Here is an 18996-nt window from a genome sequence, read left to right as displayed (position 1 = left end):
GGTACACTCAGGCACACTACTCTATCTTATTTCTCTTCCTCTTGTTTTGTTAAAGCTTTTATATTTTATATAGGAAATATCTATTATAATATTGTTAGTTCTTAAAATATTTCAATTTTCCTTGCTTTCATTCCTCACCGGGCTATTTTCCCTATTGGAGCACCTGGGCTTATAGCATTCTGTTTTTCCAACAACGGTTGTAGCATAGCAAGTAATAATAATAATAATAATAATAATAATAATAATAATAATAATAATAATAATAACAATATGTCTAGCTACAACTGGTCTCTTTTTGACTTGACCAAACACTGCTATATGCCTAGCTACTAAGTATTAAATATTACATTGTTCACCATAAAATTTGTAACTTGATGGTAAATAATTTCACAAAACCACTAGTCACAGTCCCAAATTTAATTTGGCTTGAATAAATTTCAAAGTTTTTATTTTCTTGAAGTCTTGCCATATAATTCATCTCCTAACCTATTCCTTAATACATAACTACATGAAGTACTTTGTGGCATGAAAAAAAGGACCTAAAAACTATGATATGAAGCTTCCTCGCAGAACCTACATCCAAAATAACCTGAAATTGACTTACATTTAATATATCCTCCCAGAGTGGAAAAGGAATGCCAACAATTTCCGTTATCGCTCTTAAAACCACACAAATAAATGGACAAAAAAATACACTAACATACATACATGCAAAGACAATGCCCAATTTATACATAATATTTTGGATTCATAGGGTGACCCAACCACCTGACTTTTACAAATACAGTACACCGTAAGTATCTCACACATAACCTGACATTACTTGCTTTCAGTTTCACTTAATCATTAAAATGGCAAATGGAAAGCTAGCTAAATAAAGAAGGTATGACAATACAAATGATAACATAATATATATATATATATATATATATATATATATATATATATATATATATATATATATATATATATATATATATATATATTATAGAAATACAATGATCTGAGCAGTGTCTCTGAAAAAGAACATTTAATTAATTACTGTAGCAAACATGCATATATATATATATATATATATATATATATATATATATATATATATATATATATATATATATATATATATATATATATATATATATATATATATATATATATATATATATATATATATATATATATATATATATATATATATATACTAATACATGATTTAGCTGTATAGATTCAATGTATGTATAGTATTATAGAGATTTCACTTTAAAGCACTTACATAACTATCTACAGTACATTAAAACATCAAAATTACATAATTTGCAAAAGTAATGCATTTTTGCACTTGCGGTATTATTTACAGTAGTGTAAACTGTGATAAAGAAAAAATAACAATAACTTAAAAAAAATATTAATGTCATTTTGTCTTCCACCTCATGTTCTTTGAGAAACGAAGCTAATTAATACATATTAAATCTTTTGAAAATAAGAGTACAGTAACTCGAGAAAAAATTAATTTGATGGCAAGTCATGGGTACATCCAACAAGAAAAGTATTTCCAGCTATATAAGAAACAATTTTATTTTCAAACAATTCTTCATAGTCATCCTGCATCAGATATTCCAAAAGTAGGCTTGGATAGGCAGTAGCCTAAAACATTAAATATAACTGTTTGATTTCTCCTTATGTTCATGATATACTGTAGTTTGAGCATCCATTTACAGTTCTTAAAACATCCTCAACTATTATCCAATCTGCCTAAATGTTTATACAAAATCATCATCATCATCATCTCCCAATATGGATATTGACACAAAGGGGCTCGGTTAGATTTCGCCAGTTGTCTCTATCTTAAGCTTTTAAATCAATACTTCTCCATTCATCATCCCCTACTTCACACTTCACATTCCTCAGTCATATAGGCTTGGGTCTTCCAATTCTTCTAGTGCCTTGTGGAGCCCAGTTGAAAGTTATGCAAAATCATTTTGATTTTATTTAAAAACTTTCATTTTTAAAAATTCAAATTACTAGAGGATAGGTTTCTTACTAATATTGTTGATATAAACCAGTTCAGGCAGAGCCTGAAGACCTCTTATGTATTTGCTAGCGTATACTTTAAAAATCTGCTGACTGGACAAACAGAAAATGTGATAATGATAAGTATAACAATCCAACAGTGGATCTAATGTTTTAATTATCATTAAGTAATCCAGTGTCTTATAATGCCTACAATTCATATGTAAAATTAAATGATGGGTTTTAGAGTCACTGGAGTGAAAAGTGAATGACAGGAATATGTATATTTGATCTAGTTACAGTAGTTGCGGATATGGATAATTTTTTCAGCATCTTCATTTCCTAAAAACCCTACACGTAATGGAAGCCAGCATACTACTGTACGGAAGATCCTCAACATACAAACTTAATTGGTTTCAAGAAACCGTTTGTAAGTCGAATTATTTGTTAGTCCAACTTTAGTAAATTTCGGCCTAGGGTAGGCCTGACCTGAATTCTATTCCTAAGATTTCCAGCTGCAAAAGTAAAAAAATAGTCAGGTTTTGTATGAAATAGATATCAGGTCATTACAAGTGTGGTTTTGCTTACTGTATTAATATACTATTGTTTTATTAAAGTATTTCTTTATCTTATCTTTATTATTTTAAGTTGGATTCGTGTTTGTACGTCCAAAACTTTGTAAGTTGAAGACCTTCTGTACAACATTTCCTCAAAACCAACAGCCTCCAAGCATCCTCTCCACCAAAGGTAAGATGAGGAGGTTCCTGTCGATAATAGGGTAGATCTATAGGCTCCACAATGAACCACTATCCCCATCTCACAAAACCAGTGAGAGTGCCTTTGAATGCATTGATTCCTCTTGCCTTCTTTGCAGTTTAGTTTACGTACATATGATTCAGCATCATCTTCCAGATTGTATTTTTTCTCTTTAATAAACTTTTCCTTTTCCCAAATCTTTGGTAGCTGGCTCTTCATCAGAAAATGCTGACTTTCTCATTCCATACTTTTTAGCATATGTCAATTACAAAATTACAATTACAAAGTAAAAATTCTTTTCCAATTTCAGAGTACATAAATTTATCATGACAGATAGAATTTTGGTAATTGAAAGAGCACAAGTAAAGGCAGTTCAAATGTGTTTTCTTCTTTAATCAATGTCCTGAGAGCTAATATGATTGACAGCACTACTTCTACATGCATATTTCATAGCCTTCTCAATTATATTTGAAAGTTTTGATATTTTTCTATTTTTTATCTCGCAAATACAGCTAGTGCCTCTTGCGAAAAATTCAATTGTGTTATACCTTCTAAAACAGATCTATTCTCTGCATGTACATACAACCTTGAGAATCTTGTTGGGACTCGGGGAGTCAGCTGTTGCTGCCTCCTCTATAGGACTCGTCAGGGGCATGTCTCCTTCTCCTGGTAGTTCTCCAGAGGCACCCTTATTTTCTCTTCAATCTGGGACTTAAAAGTCTCTCTTAGGCATCTCATATTAACCTATGGGGTTAATCTTTCCCGACAATGAAAGTAATACCATAAATGATTTCATGAAAAAAAATATTCTAAAAATCATTAATACAATACTGTACATCCTTTGGTATGACTTATCCTTCACTGAAGAGAGATGAGAAGATCTGCATTAGATTATGAAAGGATAGATTGAGGTAGATCTATTCTACGTTTTGTGGTGTAGGGGAGGCTATAGTTTGTTCTAGCATATTCTGGTAGTCTTCCATAGTTTGTCATTTTCCAATTATTTTACACAGACAACTTATCATAATTATTGGCTGATACTCCTTGTTAGGCTGGGAGGAACGTAGAGAGTAGAGGTCCCCTTCTTGTTTTTGTTTCTTTGCTGATGTCGGCTGCCCCCCAAAATTGGGGGAAGTGCCTTGGTATATGTATGTATGTATGTACTCTGATGGGGTGCCAGGCTCTCTGCCTTTTATTATGGGTATAAAGTCCACATATCACCATTCATTAAAATGTAACTCACATAACTTTGGTGAAGAGCTTTCAGGTAAAGAGGTTGGATATTTGATCACTTAAAAATCATACTGTTTCAACCAGTTGATGAGAGAAAATCCTTAATTGGAATCTTCCTATTAAAGAATATATATTCGACCATTTAACCTTTCATACTTTTAAAGGATTGAAAATCAGGATTTTGCTCACTCCTAACATATCTAAATTGTCTCCAATTATTAAACCGATCACAGAACCACACTTGTTCTAGTTTGTGGATGGGGATGAGAAATCTCCACTATCTACATCAGTACAGGCAATTTTGATGAAATATTTCGCAAACAGATTACCAAATACTATATGCAGCTGTTATCATCTAAAGAATTTCGAAAGGAGTAGATCGTATTTAACTAAACATTTACTTACAATGAACAAAGGCAGTCTAACGTAAAACTAGCTGTATGACACTTGAAATACTTAAAAAAAAAATTATTCTAATTACTGTATATTATAAAATGACTGATAAAAATATTACCTAAATAAAAATAGTTTCATTTTTATCACTATGACTCTCACACATAAATAATGTAAAGTTATGTACAGAATTGAAATATAAAATACTCACATTAAATGACATAAAAACAGCACTAATATTTTCCAATTACAATTTTGTTATATAAGAGTTTAAAACCAATAATGAGCCATAGCTCTCTACAGTGTAATAAGAAGTAAAAATTAGAGCAAGGTCAAGGCAAAGAAGCTGGACAGCCAAATGAGACTAGGAGGAACAGATGGAACTTACTATATGAATCTATCCCCATAAAGGTACGGCTTTATGTACAATTAAATACAGTACGTTGCAAGTACTGTACCTTTTGCAATCTGCTAAAAGTCCCATGAAGGAAAATAGTGGTATATTCTTTCTATTACATAAGAAATTATTTCATCATTATCACTTATAAAGAAAATCAGGTCCTGGGAAACACAGAAAATTTTTTAAGCATATCATCAAAACTATAGAGAAAGCATAGGAATTCTTTATAGCAGTGATAACTTACTCAGAAAAACAACCTAACCATGTCTCTTTACCTCCTACATTATCATATTAAATAGCTTAAACATCTGAGCAAGTAACAAATTCAATAATCATAAAAAAACCGGGTGTTAAATTTGAAAAACAAAATGTTTCTTTACCTTATGAATTGTAGTTTTGTAAATTTTAAAATTTTCAGTTGACAATATTTCCTTGTGCGGTATATTATTCAACACCCAAGATTTCCTGATGGTTCAAGTTTGGAAAGTTATTGTGTCTCATGTGGCAGGAAATAAGGTAAATCTTCAGTTAGAGAAACCCATGACTTTATGAATAAACCACAATAAAAAGAATATTTCATAAGAGAAAATTACTGTACTTTTCATCTCAATACAATATTAACACTCACTGAATATCTATAACTCTGTATTATACATTAGGTATTAATAATTTGTGGTAATATGATTATTATGACCAAGAAAATCAAACAGTACTTTGTTTGATCTCAGGACTTTGAATTTTTAGTTAGTAAGACTGATCATATGCTAACATCCCAAGATAATATTGTAAGTGCCTTTATTAACAGCCAAATTAGTGGTGCAACATCAGTAAATAAGTATAGGTATAAACATTCTTAGATTTTTCCTAATCAAAGTTAATGGTATTCTACCACACCAAGTTTTAAATAAGATGAGCACTCTTGCATTTAAACAAAATAATACTGTTCAACTTAAATCTATGACCTCTCAAAACTCAAAAAGACTATTGCACATTGCACTACTGTACAGAGATTATTATGAATACTGTCTTCTATAAAGACAATAATTCTGAAATGTAAATTTTCAAATGCAGAAAGGATATCAAACATGATTATTCTTGCTTACCAACATGCGTAAAGGCAAATGGAAGATACTGTGGTACATTCATTAAGAACATTTGTTAATGGAATGTGGAAAGAATTAAAAGTAATATAAAAATCTAGTGACTAGAATAAACAAATGAAAATAAAAAGTGTACCCATGTTTACCTTTCTGCAATTAGGCAGAAGGGAAGTAATCAACAACAACATTAAAAAGCACCACTACACTTATTAAAATTTGGTGGTATATTAGGATACTCACCACACCCAAGAGACTTCAGTTACATGCTGCAGAGTTTCCTCAACTCTCCACACAATTCCCTAGCTTCTTTTATTTGAAGAATTTAGTGGCTTATTTTAAAACATGAAGTATCAGATAAAACCCAAAGATATTCTATCTCAGAATTGAAAACTTTAAAGAGTATACACACAGTATATCAAATTAAGATGGATGATGAGTCGTCTTTTTATACTGAATATTTTTCACCTGTATTACTTTTCTTAAATCATTATCCAGTCAAGAATTAAGAATACTATAATAAAAGATCTGTTCTTTTTTAAAGCTGTAGTAGCTAATCAATTGAAGGTAATTCCTCCAGAAAGGCCGCTGCTAATGGTGCCGAAACCCGTAACACTTAATACAGTGGCAACATAAAAATATCTATTTTAGTAAGAGATATCTAAACAGTCTTGTGCATGGCTTTGAAGTTTGCAATGGCGAGTTAATTGATAAGTCCTTTTATATATGCATATAAAAAGATACAGAATTACACCAGTTTAGAATTGAAAAGTGATACCACGCACATATGACCACCTGTCCACAAACATGCCAATATTCAAGATTCCCATTCACAAATATTCAATACCAAAACGTTTGTTTAATTGAAAATGTTCTTAACATAAAAATTAGATTGTTTATGTACATCGTTAATTACTCTTAGACAGCTACAATAATCTTTAAGCATGGATAATATCTTTAATCTGGAATAAAAACAAACTTCTTTCCTAACTTGAAAGTTACCAAACATGAAAACTACTTCTGTACCCTTTTAGAAAACGAAGTGTTTTATGATAATAGAAGATTAGTCATATGAATCACATTATCAGCTAATAAGTATTGTAATATCCTGTAAAATGGGAATGAACCATAACATTCATAAGTCCACTATAACAGTCAATACTGCACTGATGTATCATAGACCAAAATAAAATAAGACACAACATTAACACAACAACTACACATGAAATCAATGAGGAAATTAACAAGTAATTTAAAAAAATTAAGTATGATGTACACATCAAAGACGAGGAAGAATGAATATAGTATCTGTACAGCACACACGAGCACCAAATATATCCTCTACACTTATGAATTTCTCTTACACCTGAGCCTTACATCAAAACAGTAAAGAGGAAACCTTTAACATCACTCACCAATAAATAAAAGAACTGCATTGGCTACAACTCAAAATCCTTTTGGTCAGACTACAAATTTTTGTTGCTTTTATTCCCAAATAGGATGCCAAGAAAGTAACTGTCCTTCATACGTTACCTTCAAAAGGAAAGCTTCTCTTTGGAACAGGGACTCTTACGAGGCCTCATCCTCAGTGTCCAAAAGAAAAGCCACGTCCGAAGTCACGTTAAACACAGGAGAGTGTGCCGTGTAGTCTACAGTATTTAGTCCTATATCGATTAACTCAGCATCACTATTATTTATGGGACTTTGAGGCTGTACTGTTGAGCACAGGTTGCTGTTACCTACAAGTCGAGGATCGCCGGACGGAAGCAGGAAGACGAGAGAGAGTGCGATGGCAACATGCCAAGCGCTGTGTACATACTGCAAGTAAATAAAGTTGCTAATGGACCTTAACATAACATATGAATACTGTACTATTAGCTTATTACTGGAATAAATTCAGGGCTCGAAGAACCCCAATGTACACAGTAAAATCTCGGAGATAAAAAACATCTGAACTATTAAAACAAATTCCAGTATTTGATGGATAATTTAAAAATTTATTTACCTGGAAATCAAGTGGATAACCATGACTTAATAGAACTTTTATGGCCAAGAAGCTTATCACTAACAATGGAATGACTGCCCAAAATAAATATTTAAAGTACACCTTGTTTTTAATCTTTTAAGTAGCTCTGTCTGAACATAAATGTAAAACATTACTTCTAACTCCAATTTTTAAAATTTTCTTCTATATACTGTATAGAAGGTCCTCAAATTACGAACATTCCGAGATACAAACACAAATCCAACAGAAAAAAAATAAAGATAAGATGAGGAAATACTGTCATAAAATTTTTTTAAATCATTTAATACAGTAAGCAAAATGACATTTGTAATAACCCGATATATATCTCATATGAAACCAGACTATTTGTTGACTTTTGTAGCTGTAAACTATAGGCAAGGGATTCAGGGTAGGCCTACTGTAGGTCAAAATTTAACAAAATTTGACTTACAAACAGCTTCTTGAAACCAATTAACTTTGTAAGTAGAGGATCTTTTGTATAATGTATCAACTCAATACTATGGACACTATGATGGTTAGTGCTCTGGCAGTAATAATGAATTGAATATAGGATTTAGGCATTAAGCCAAGCACTGGGGCATCAAAGGCCATTCAGCGCTATATAACGAAAATCATTCAATCATATCTGTACACTCACACCATTTAGTATCATTTTAACCTTTAATACATATCGTAACACTTTCATACAATGGCAGTAATAAGCCCGAAAGAAATGTAATAAGAACCACAATAGAACATAGAAAAAAGGGTGCTACTATAGTGCGATTCCTACCCTCATTTTCTGTTCCTACCTCAGAGTAAGGAAGGCTGGCTGGCTCAAGAATTGAAAAGACAGTGAAAGATGGAAATGAAAGGTTGTTAGAAGGAGAGGAGTCAAGGGAAAGGTGGGCTGAATATTTTGAAAGTTTATTGAATGTTGAGGATAATAGGGAGGCAGATATAATTGCTGTTGCAGGTGTTGAGGTGCCGGTGATGGGAGATGAGAATGAGAGAGAGATTACATTAGAGGAAGTGAAGAGTGCACTAGATGAAACGAGAGTAGGAAAAGCATCTGGTATGGATGGTGTGAGAGCTGAGATGTTGAAGGAAGGGGGTGTGACTGTACTTGAATGGTTGGTGAGCTTGTTTAATATGTGTTTTGTGTTGTCAATGGTATCAGTAGATTGGGTTTGTGCATGTATTGTACTACTATATAAGGGTAAGGGAGATGTGCATGAGTGTTGTAATTCAAGAGGTATTAGTTTCTTAAGTGTAGTTGGAAAAGTGTATGGTAGAGTAATGATTAATAGGATTAAGGATAAAACAGAGAATGCAATCTTAGAAGTACAGGGTGGTTTTAGAAGAGGTAGGGGTTGTATGAATCAGATTTTTACAGTTAGGCAGATATGCAAGAAATATTTAGCAAAAGGTAAGGAGGTGTATGTTGCGTTTATGGATCTGGAGAAAGCGTATGACAGAGTTAATAGGGAAGCAATGTGGAATGTGATGAGGATATATGGAGTTGGTGGAAGGTTGTTGCAAGCAGTGAAAAGTTTCTACAAAATGAAGCGAGTATTGGTTTCCGGTGAGAGTGGGAATGAGACGGATGTGTGATGTCGCCGTGGTTGTTTAACTTGTATGTTGATGGAGTGGCGAGAGAGGTGAATGCTCGAGTGCTTGGACGAGGATTAAAACTGGTAGACGAGAATGACCATGAATGGGAGGTAAATCAGTTGTTGTTTGCGGATGATACTGTACTGGTTGCAGACACAGAAGAGAAGCTTGACCGACTAGTGGCAGAATTTGGAAGGGTGTGTGAGAGAAGGAAGTTGAAAGTTAATGTGGGTAAGAGTAAGGTTATGAGATGTACGAGAAGGGAAGGTGGTGCAAGGTTGAATGTCACGTTGAATGGAGAGTTACTTGAGGAGGTGGATCAGTTTAAGCACTTGGGGTCTGTTGTTGCAGCAAATGGTGGAGTGGAAGCAGATGTACGTCAGAGAGTGAATGAAGGTTGCAAAGTGTTGGGGGCAGTTAAGGGAGTAGTAAAAAATAGAGGGTTGGGCATGAATGTAAAGAGAGTTCTATATGAGAAAGTGATTGTACCAACTGTGATGTATGGATCGGAGTTGTGGGGAATGAAAGTGACGGAGAGACAGAAATTGAATGTGTTTGAGATGAAGTATCTAAGGAGTATGGCTGGTGTATCTCAAGTAGATAGGGTTAGGAATGAAGTGGTGAGGGTGAGAACGGGTGTAAGATATGAGTTAGCAGCTAGAGTGGATATGAATGTGTTGAGGTGGTTTGGCCATGTTGAGAGAATGGAAAATGGCTGTCTGCTAAAGAAGGTGATGAATGCAAGAGTTGATGGGAGAAGTACAAGAGGAAGGCCAAGGTTTGGGTGGATGGATGGAGTGAAGAAAGCTCTGGGTGATAGGAGGATAGATGTGAGAGAGGCAAGAGAGCATGCTAGAAATAGGAATGAATGGCGAGCGATTGTGACGCAGTTCCGGTAGGCCCTGCTACTTCCTCCGGTGCCTTAGATGACCGCGGAGGTAGCAGCAGTAGGGGATTCAGCATTATGAAGCTTCATCTGTGGTGGATAACGGGGGAAGGTGGGCTGTGGCACCCTTAGCAGTACCAGCTAACCTCGGTTGAGTCTCTTGTCAGGCTGGGAGGAATGAAGAGAGTAGAGGTCCCCTTTTATTTTTGTTTCATTTGTTGATGTCGGCTACCCCCCAAAATTGGGGGAAGTGCCTCAGTATGGGGATTCAAATCTACTGGAGGGTGATTCCTACCCTCATTTTCTGTTCCGACCTCGATATGGGGATTCAAATCTACGGAGGGTGATTCCTACCCTCATTTTCTGTTCCGACCTCGATATGGGGATTCAAATCTACTAGAGGGTGATTCCGACCTCGATATGGGGATTCAAATCTACTAGAGGGTGATTCCTACCCTCATTTTCTGTTCCGACCTCGATATGGGGATTCAAATCTACTAGAGGGTGATTCCTACCCTCATTTTCTGTTCCGACCTCGATATGGGGATTCAAATCTACTAGAGGGTGATTCCTACCCTCATTTTCTGTTCCGACCTCGATATGGGGATTCAAATCTACTAGAGGGTAATTCCTACCAAGAAAAAAACCAAACATTGTAATATTCCCCTTCCAAGGTGTTATTACAAGAGTAACACCTCAATTAAGCGTTACCAAACGAACTAAACAAGCAAACGGTGTAAACAAAATGACCATTTTACCTAACCTAACCTAAAGTGCGTTTTATGGGTTTTTCAGCATGTTTTATAGAATAGAATAGATTAAAATAGTGTAAAGAAGTATGTTTTATCTATCCTCCTTTGGTAGGAATCACCTCATACTCCAAAAATAGAATAGGAATCACATTATAGTAGAATCCTGATGGTAGGAATCACACTATAGTAGCACTGAAAAAAGACCATTGCAAAGTTTGAAAATAAATTTACAATGAATGATTTCTGGGGTCTGAAATGGAATAATCCCACAATTTTTTTCTTAAAAGGAAAATTAATACCATGTTCTAACAATTTAAATTTGATCTGCGGCCCTCTACTGTAGTAAAAATATTCTACTTCAAGCTCTTTTCTGGTTAATTTCTGTTAAGCAAAAATACAACTAAAGAAGTTGTTTAGAAATATTAGGTACACCAAAATCTTAAATTATGTATTTTTAATTACTGTATATCCTTTTACATTAATGATATATAAGAAACTCACATACAAATCTTTGACTTTGCCATTCCACAGTCAGTAAAGTATACGGTATTATGATGTAACAAACAACAATGAACATGATTTAAAGATATATATATATGACAGAGAGAGAGAGAGAGAGAGAGAGAGAGAGAGAGAGAGAGAGAGAGAGAGAGAGAGAGAGAGAGAGAGAGAGAGAGAGAGAGAGAGAGAGAGTGTGTGTGTGTGTGTGTGTGTGTGTGTGTGTGTGTGTTTGCCCTGCAGTGGAATACTGTAGTTACAGCTGATGATGAGGTGGTGATGACAATAAAATATATATATATATATATATATGTATTTGATTTTCATTTGTGAGAGTCTACCTCACAGGAACAACTATACGAGGAAACGGCAACACTTACTTTGTAATTATCCTTGGTCTGTACAAGGGCGAACATAATAAGGCCCGAAAGTGCTAACATTATACCAGTGCTGCGGTGCAGCAACTGTTTACGCGAGATAGATGGCCAAGTACCCTTCCTCCAACGGCAGTAAACAATATGACAAGCCTGGAAAACAAAAAAGGAAAAATAAATGCTCTTATCTTCACAAATCAATGTTTTACAATATGCCTGGTTTGCTATCCTGTGAGAATGACAAATTTGGAAATAATTTGTTTTTTTCCTAACTATACAAACCTGAAACTAGTGGTATAACTTTCACCGAGGTGTAACTACCCACCGCTAGCTAGCTGAAGGGCGAGGTTTAGCAGGTGGTCGGACCCTTCCCCCACACATGCACTAGCCAAAACAAGCTACTTTGCAATTGCAGGCAGGATTTCAGGAGGTAGCTGATAGCAAGCCAGTATATGTAAAGAGCTTCAGGTTTGTATGGTTAGGAAAAATACAAATTATTTCCAAATTTCTCATTTGTTCTGGAACCAAATACAAACATTTAAGCTCTTACTATAGAGACTTACTTTTAGCTTGGTGAAGTAAAAAACCAATGGCTGGTCATTGACCTGGGCCACGACTCTTGTGCTTTGCATGAGCTGTGGAAGAGTACACCCTATCACCTTACTACCTCTCATTGAGAGAACGGCCTGAGTAATCGGTGCGGAGGTGTGAGACCCAAGCATTGTGACTTGACCAGGTAAGATGTACCTCAGAGGTAAACTCCTCACTTACCTAGATATTGCCTGATTCCTATCTCATTGGGAGATCAGGGACATGACAAATACCTATTACATCTACCAAGTTACACAATTGACAATGGTAGCCACCTGCAGTCGAAGAAGCCATCTTGCAGAGTTCCTACGATGATCATGCCAAGAGAGGGGAGAATGAAAGACGAAAAGGCCAGTTATAAGCACATACATTCTAGACTTATAACCGGGTAACATCTGCCCTCATCTAACTTGTACTTGTTATACAAGAGAGCTGAGGTGTGTTATTGACCATGTATTGTATAGCCACCACAGGACCTATGGAGAATGTGTCAAGGCTCCTGTGGGTTACGTCTTGCAGATAGTGGGCTGTGAAAGTTGTTTGAGGTTTTCACACACCCCCTTGTGGATCAGCAAGTTCATCAGCTAGTGCCCTCTGCTGAAAATCTGACCTACTCCTCCTTTCCCCTAGGGGAGAATTTGTACCTTCCTCTTCTCTTGCATGCTAGGCTGTATGCACGTGTTGAGAAGTAGAGGGTTGTGCTGTGATCTGTGAACAAGATAGCAGGTTTTACTTCCCAGGAAACAGAAGCCCTTGGCCCAAGGGTAGAACGTGGCTTTTCAAAGCGGCAAGCACTCTGATGTGTTCTAAGGACACGTTGGCAAGGGGGTGAGAGCTGTGATCAGCCGTCAGATCCCCCATCTTCTAGCTCCGAAGAGCTGGAATGAGGTACTGATGAATCACGTCCTTATTTCCGGAAGCCTCTAGGAGGCGACCACTCAGGTGAATAACACCTGTTGCCAAAGAGGAAGGGACGTTCTGCAAACGGGAAGGGGATTCAACAACAGCTGGTGAAGGGTGCCCCTTTGGAGTCCTCCCTGTAAAGGGATCCTCCGACAAGAGACTCGAGGATCTCTGTCTGCGACCACTGCTATCCGTCCGCCGAAGCAGTACGAACAAGCACTGGCGTTGAGGGTACTCTGGTGAGAGACACAAGAGACTCCTTCGGTACTACACCATTGGAGCGTCTGGGAGAAGGATTGTGAACCCCCTAGGGTGAGGCAGCTTTATCATTATCACATGTCCCTCGACAAAGGACATCAAGAAGCCGTTCCTTACAAGGGGACAAGGACGGCTACAATTGACGTATCACAGAAGTAGAGCGCGACTTCCCTACGGTTGAAATCTACGCTGCCTCTCCAGTGGAAGCAACACACAAGTTACTGTAATGTGACGTAAACACAACAGATAAACATTTGGGAGAAGCTACGAGGCAAGATACTGCGAGCTTTGCTCCATGGCCAATCAGCTCCCAGGATACAAATCTCCATGCTCTGATTAGTTGACTCCTGCCTGTCAACCTATAACGTGCTGTGTAAGATCTCAATTGAGTACAGACAAAGTGGTATGTCGTGACTTGCTGTTTCTTTCGGAATTTACACTTATTTTCTATCTCATAGGTTTGTGCGATTTAGAAGCAAATACTCAAGATTAAAATCATACGTATATTTATAAACCCACAATGCACTGAGGCTGCGAAACATAAGCTGCAATAAGGCAAGGGAATACTTTGGTTTATTTCCTTATTTCCTTTCCACATTGGGATATCTATCCGTGTTGGGGCCCTTGGGCTTATAGCATCTGCTTTTCTAACTAGGGTTGTAGCTTAGCTAGTAATAATAATAATAAAAAAATTGAAAACACATTTACCACCTAACTTGAGTCACTCAAGCTGATGGTGAACAACAGACGAGTACTTAAACAAAATGTGGTAAAGATCTTACGAAACAATAGTTACTTTCCATAAACAACAAACTAAATCTTGATTAATCTAAGAGTTGAATAACCCTGCCATTAATAATAAATTTATCTGACTTCTCCAATCACTGAATGATTGGGTCAATTATAATTTGAAATATTTGACAAAAAATTTTATTGTGGCTAAAAAAAAAAAAATGAGAATGATGGCAACACAAATACTGTAATGATGGGGTTCCTTACTGGAATTGCTACTGCTACAGCCATGGGCACTATAAATGACGCTAAACCAGTTCGGCTGTATTGGACGGCAGGTGCAATGATCACAACCCCAAGTGTATGTAGCAGAGGACAAAAGGCTTGATCGATTCCTCCAAGTCCCACCACTGTAACCCAGAAGCAGAGGAGCGAGAAGAAGAAGTCTGTAAACTGTAGCACTTCATATTTCATGGCACAAAAAGACACCACCTGTAATAAAGATAAACTGTATAAGTATGTGAATTTTTATTTGACTTTTGATTTGACATGAAATACAGTACAGAAGGTCCCCAACTTATAAACACAAATCCAACTAAAAATAACAAAGATAAGATAAAGAAATACTGCAATAAAACAATATTATACCATTTAATACAATACCCAAAATGACACTTGCAATAACTTCGATATCTATTTCATATGAAACAAGACTATCTTTGACTTTCGAAGCTATAAATCATAGGCTTGAAATTCAGGTCAGGCCTACCCTATGCCAAATTTCAATAAAATTCTACTAACAAACAGCTTCTTAGAACCAATTAAGTTTGTAAGTTGACGACTTTCAGCATTGGCGGATCCATATTTTCACCATAAAATCACAACTTTTAAAGTAACATATTTCCTAACTATACAAACCTGAATCCTTTATATATTAGGAATATGCTTTTAGAAAGCAATGTACAAATACCACCTTTCAGGCCGATGCCGATACTTTAGTACCATAAGCATAACACAAGAAAAGAAATTAAATGTTCCTCACTGCCACACGGATATGATCAAGCAAGTACAGTAGACTATCGCTAACAGCTGAAAACAAAGAGGGAGTTTTGTGGTCAATTGGGTGGAGGGGTGGTTAACCCACCACCAAACTAAGTTTTAAGAATTGTGTCTAGCTTTGCTGAAAGATTACTCCTATTTAAATAAAGTTTCTAAAAAAGGTATCTTGAACATTTGCAACATGTGTATTTACTAGTACAATAATACCTCATGATATGAAAGATTTCATACAGTGTACAAACACTCACTTTGCAAAAAGACAAATGAAGATTTTTTCACCTCGTATTAGGGGGAAAAAATCAGGATACTAAATGAAATTCGCCCAGCCGCCGAAAAATGATTCAAAAATTCGTGCACCACATACTTTAAACTTTCCGCCATCATCCTGCTCTCCCATTGGTTATCTCCCAACCCAGATGCAAATTACCACCATAAAATCCAGCTCTCCTTTGATCAGCTTTTTTTCCCATCATGCATCTATGTATCCGTGTCCCTCCATCATTTTTTTACGGTAACGCTATCGTTCAGATTGAATTCGTGTTGGGGATTTTGATTCCGTACTTATAATTTTCGTGTTGCTTTCTTCAACCTGTGAGTGTTGCCATGGGTTCCAAGAATATTGCTAATGTTCAAGGAAAGAAGGGGATGCTTTCTATGGAGACAAAGCTGGAGATAATCAAGAAGAATGAGGGTGGCATGCAGTTTAGTGTGATTGCTAAGGAGTATGGCAAAAATCCATCGACGATAGACACCATCCTTAAGTAGAATGAAACCATAAAAGCAACAACACCTTTTAAGGGAGTGACTGTCTTTTCAAGTAAGAGGAGCCACATCCATGATGAGATGGAGAGACTTCTCCTCTGGATTAAGCCAAAAGGAAATTGCTGGAGACATGATCACCAAGACAATAACCTGCCACAAGGCCAGCCCCATTTTCGATATCTTGTGTATGCCGAGGCCAAGATGACGCAGGGGAAGGAAAATCGCAGCAGGCACCTCAAGATTTCAAGGCTTTACACGGGTGGTTTGAAAGATACAAGAGACTGACTAGCGTTCATTCGGTGGTACTGCCAGCTCGGACAAGAAATTTGTGAAGTTGATTCTCGAGGAAGGCTACGATCTCCAGCAAGTCTTAAATTGTGATGAAACTGGGCCTTCCGGAAAAAAAAATGCTTCGTCGGAGCTACATCACAGTGGAAGAGAGGAAACTTCCCGGGCATAAGCCTATGAAGGACAGGCATACCCTTGCAATCTGTGCCAATGCCAGTGGTAATTGTAAAGTCAAACCCCTACTGGTGTACCATTTGGAGAGTCCTCGAGCCTTCAAACCCCACAAAGTGCTAAAGGAGAAGCTTATGGTGATGTGGAGGGCTAATGCGAAAGCCTGGGTAACAAGACAGTTTTACTCGAGTGGGTGAACCTCTGTTTCTGTTTGACTGTTGAAAGTTATCAGGAAGAGAACCACCCCCCTCTGAAATATCTGTTGGTGTTGGACAACACACTAGCTCAACTTTCTGGCCTCGAGAATGCTATCTTCAAGAATATTCTTTTAGCAAGGTTCTCTTCCTTCCACATAAATCCACCCCTCTCTCCTTCAGACCATGGAATAGCTAGTGATTTCTAATTTCAAGAAGCTCTATAGAGAGGTTTAAAAATCACTGACAGCACAAACCTCACCCTTGGTGAATTTTGGAAGGCGCATTTTGATATTGTGATATACCTCAGACTCATCAATCAAGCTTGGCAGGAGATTCCGAGGCGCATCTTGAACTCTTCCTGGAGGAAGTTGTGGGCTGATGCCGTCTCTGCACGAGATTTCAAGGGATTCATCATAGGCCCAGTTGAAGGAGAAGCCGAAACCACTAACTATCCTGAACCTGTTCCGCAGCCTGAGGTTTAGGAAATCGTTTCACTCGGGAGGTCCATGGGCCTGGTCGTTAATGAGAACGACATTAATGAGCTTCTCGCGGACCACCAAGAGCAGCTTACGACAGACGACCTAAAGGAAATGGAGGCCATGCAACTGAACGTCGTTCAGGAACAGGTCTGGTGGCGAGGAGGAGGACACAGCTATGATTGCGACAATGGGAGGAATTAAGGAGATGCTATTTTACCTAAGTCCATTTATATGAAATGACGGTTAGTTTAGGCAAAGTATAATGAATGATTCAAATGTATTTTACAGTAGGGTCCCGAATTAAGCGTGTTCGAATTACACGATTCCCCTTTTCCGCGATCGCTATTTTTCAAAAATAAATTTTCTGTATCTGCGAGGCTGTTCAAAGTTCGCGAGTCAATCACTACAAAATGTATCAAATCTATTGTCTTTTTAAGTATATTGGTAGCCCTAAATACGGTGATTTATAATAAATGTTACAAAACAATATCAACATTACATTTCATTAACATAATTTCATAATGAATAGCCTATTTAAGGATAAAATTCCACATCAACAATGAAATCAACTGTTAACTGTGCGAGTCCAGCTGACAAAATGTAAACAGAAATGTGGTTACGTTCTCGGCAATCTTTATCTTTCTCCAACCTTACGATAATTGTAATGGTAGTGTTAATGATGGTATATTTAAGCATTATTTTTGTTAAGTACAGTATATTTAAAAGCCTTATTTTTCCCTCTGGGCGTTCAAGGTTTTCACGAGTAGACTGGGTTCGTTTATCGGCAGTGAATAGCCTAAACTTCGGTAACGAGTCGTCAATATTTTGTCATATTTTAAACAGTATACATTTGATTTGCAAACATTGGTTTTGTAGAGTAGACGGTAAAATAAAATCTAGAGAGAGAGAGAGAGAGAGAGAGAGAGAGAGAGAGAAGGGGGGGATTTCTGCCATCAAATATCTGTAGAGAGAGAGAGAGAGAGAGAGAGAGAGAGAGAGAGAGATATTTGATGGCAGAAATCCCCCCCCCTCCCTCTCTCTCTCTCTCTCTCTCTCTCTCTAGATTTTATTTTACCGTCTACTCTACAAAACCAATGTTTGCAAATCAAATGTATACTGTTTAATATATGACAAAATATTGACGACTCGTTACCGAAGTTTAGGCTATTCACTGCCGATAAACGATAACAAACCCTTTAATGCAAACTAACTGTATCCTTTGATATTCCTCTATATTTATCACGAATTCCTTCTATACCTCCTCAGACACTTTTATTTCAAATATCTAAATTATTCTTATCACAACTAACACCATCTAGTCATTTTCATTCCATTATATCTATTATTCCTCTGGATCTTATTCCCTTTCCTTATTCTGTTTATTCGATGGGATTCGTTTTTCCCTTTACCGTCTTTCAGAATCTATTTTTAGCCACTGGCAACCAAATCCCCCCTTCCCCCGTCTCCCCTGCGAGTCCACCCAGCCTATCTCATCACTCCCCCCACCTTCATCCTCCCCTGTTCTAGGTCTGTAACCT

General features: G+C 36.7%; 1 protein-coding gene across 2 annotated transcripts in view; it reads right to left on the bottom strand.

Moving 5' to 3' along the window:
- Positions 1-3775: 3775 nt before the first annotated feature.
- The window catches only part of LOC137630485 (transmembrane protein 8B-like), a 76602-nt gene continuing 61381 nt past the window's right edge, over positions 3776-18996 (bottom strand). For both annotated transcript variants that reach the window (XM_068361983.1, XM_068361984.1), the window contains 3 exons: positions 14770-14994; positions 12025-12171; positions 3776-7707 (listed from right to left, as the gene is read on the bottom strand). In XM_068361983.1, the coding sequence (XP_068218084.1) occupies positions 7459-7707; positions 12025-12171; positions 14770-14994 (621 nt within the window). In that variant the 3' untranslated portion in view covers positions 3776-7458. The remainder of the gene's footprint in view (positions 7708-12024; positions 12172-14769; positions 14995-18996) is intronic.

The sequence above is a fragment of the Palaemon carinicauda genome, chromosome 38 (genome assembly GCF_036898095.1).
Source record: "Palaemon carinicauda isolate YSFRI2023 chromosome 38, ASM3689809v2, whole genome shotgun sequence".
Classification (NCBI taxonomy): domain Eukaryota; kingdom Metazoa; phylum Arthropoda; class Malacostraca; order Decapoda; family Palaemonidae; genus Palaemon; species Palaemon carinicauda.
The sequence above is the reverse complement of the archived record's forward strand: the minus strand, read 5'-3'. Positions and strand labels throughout refer to the sequence as shown.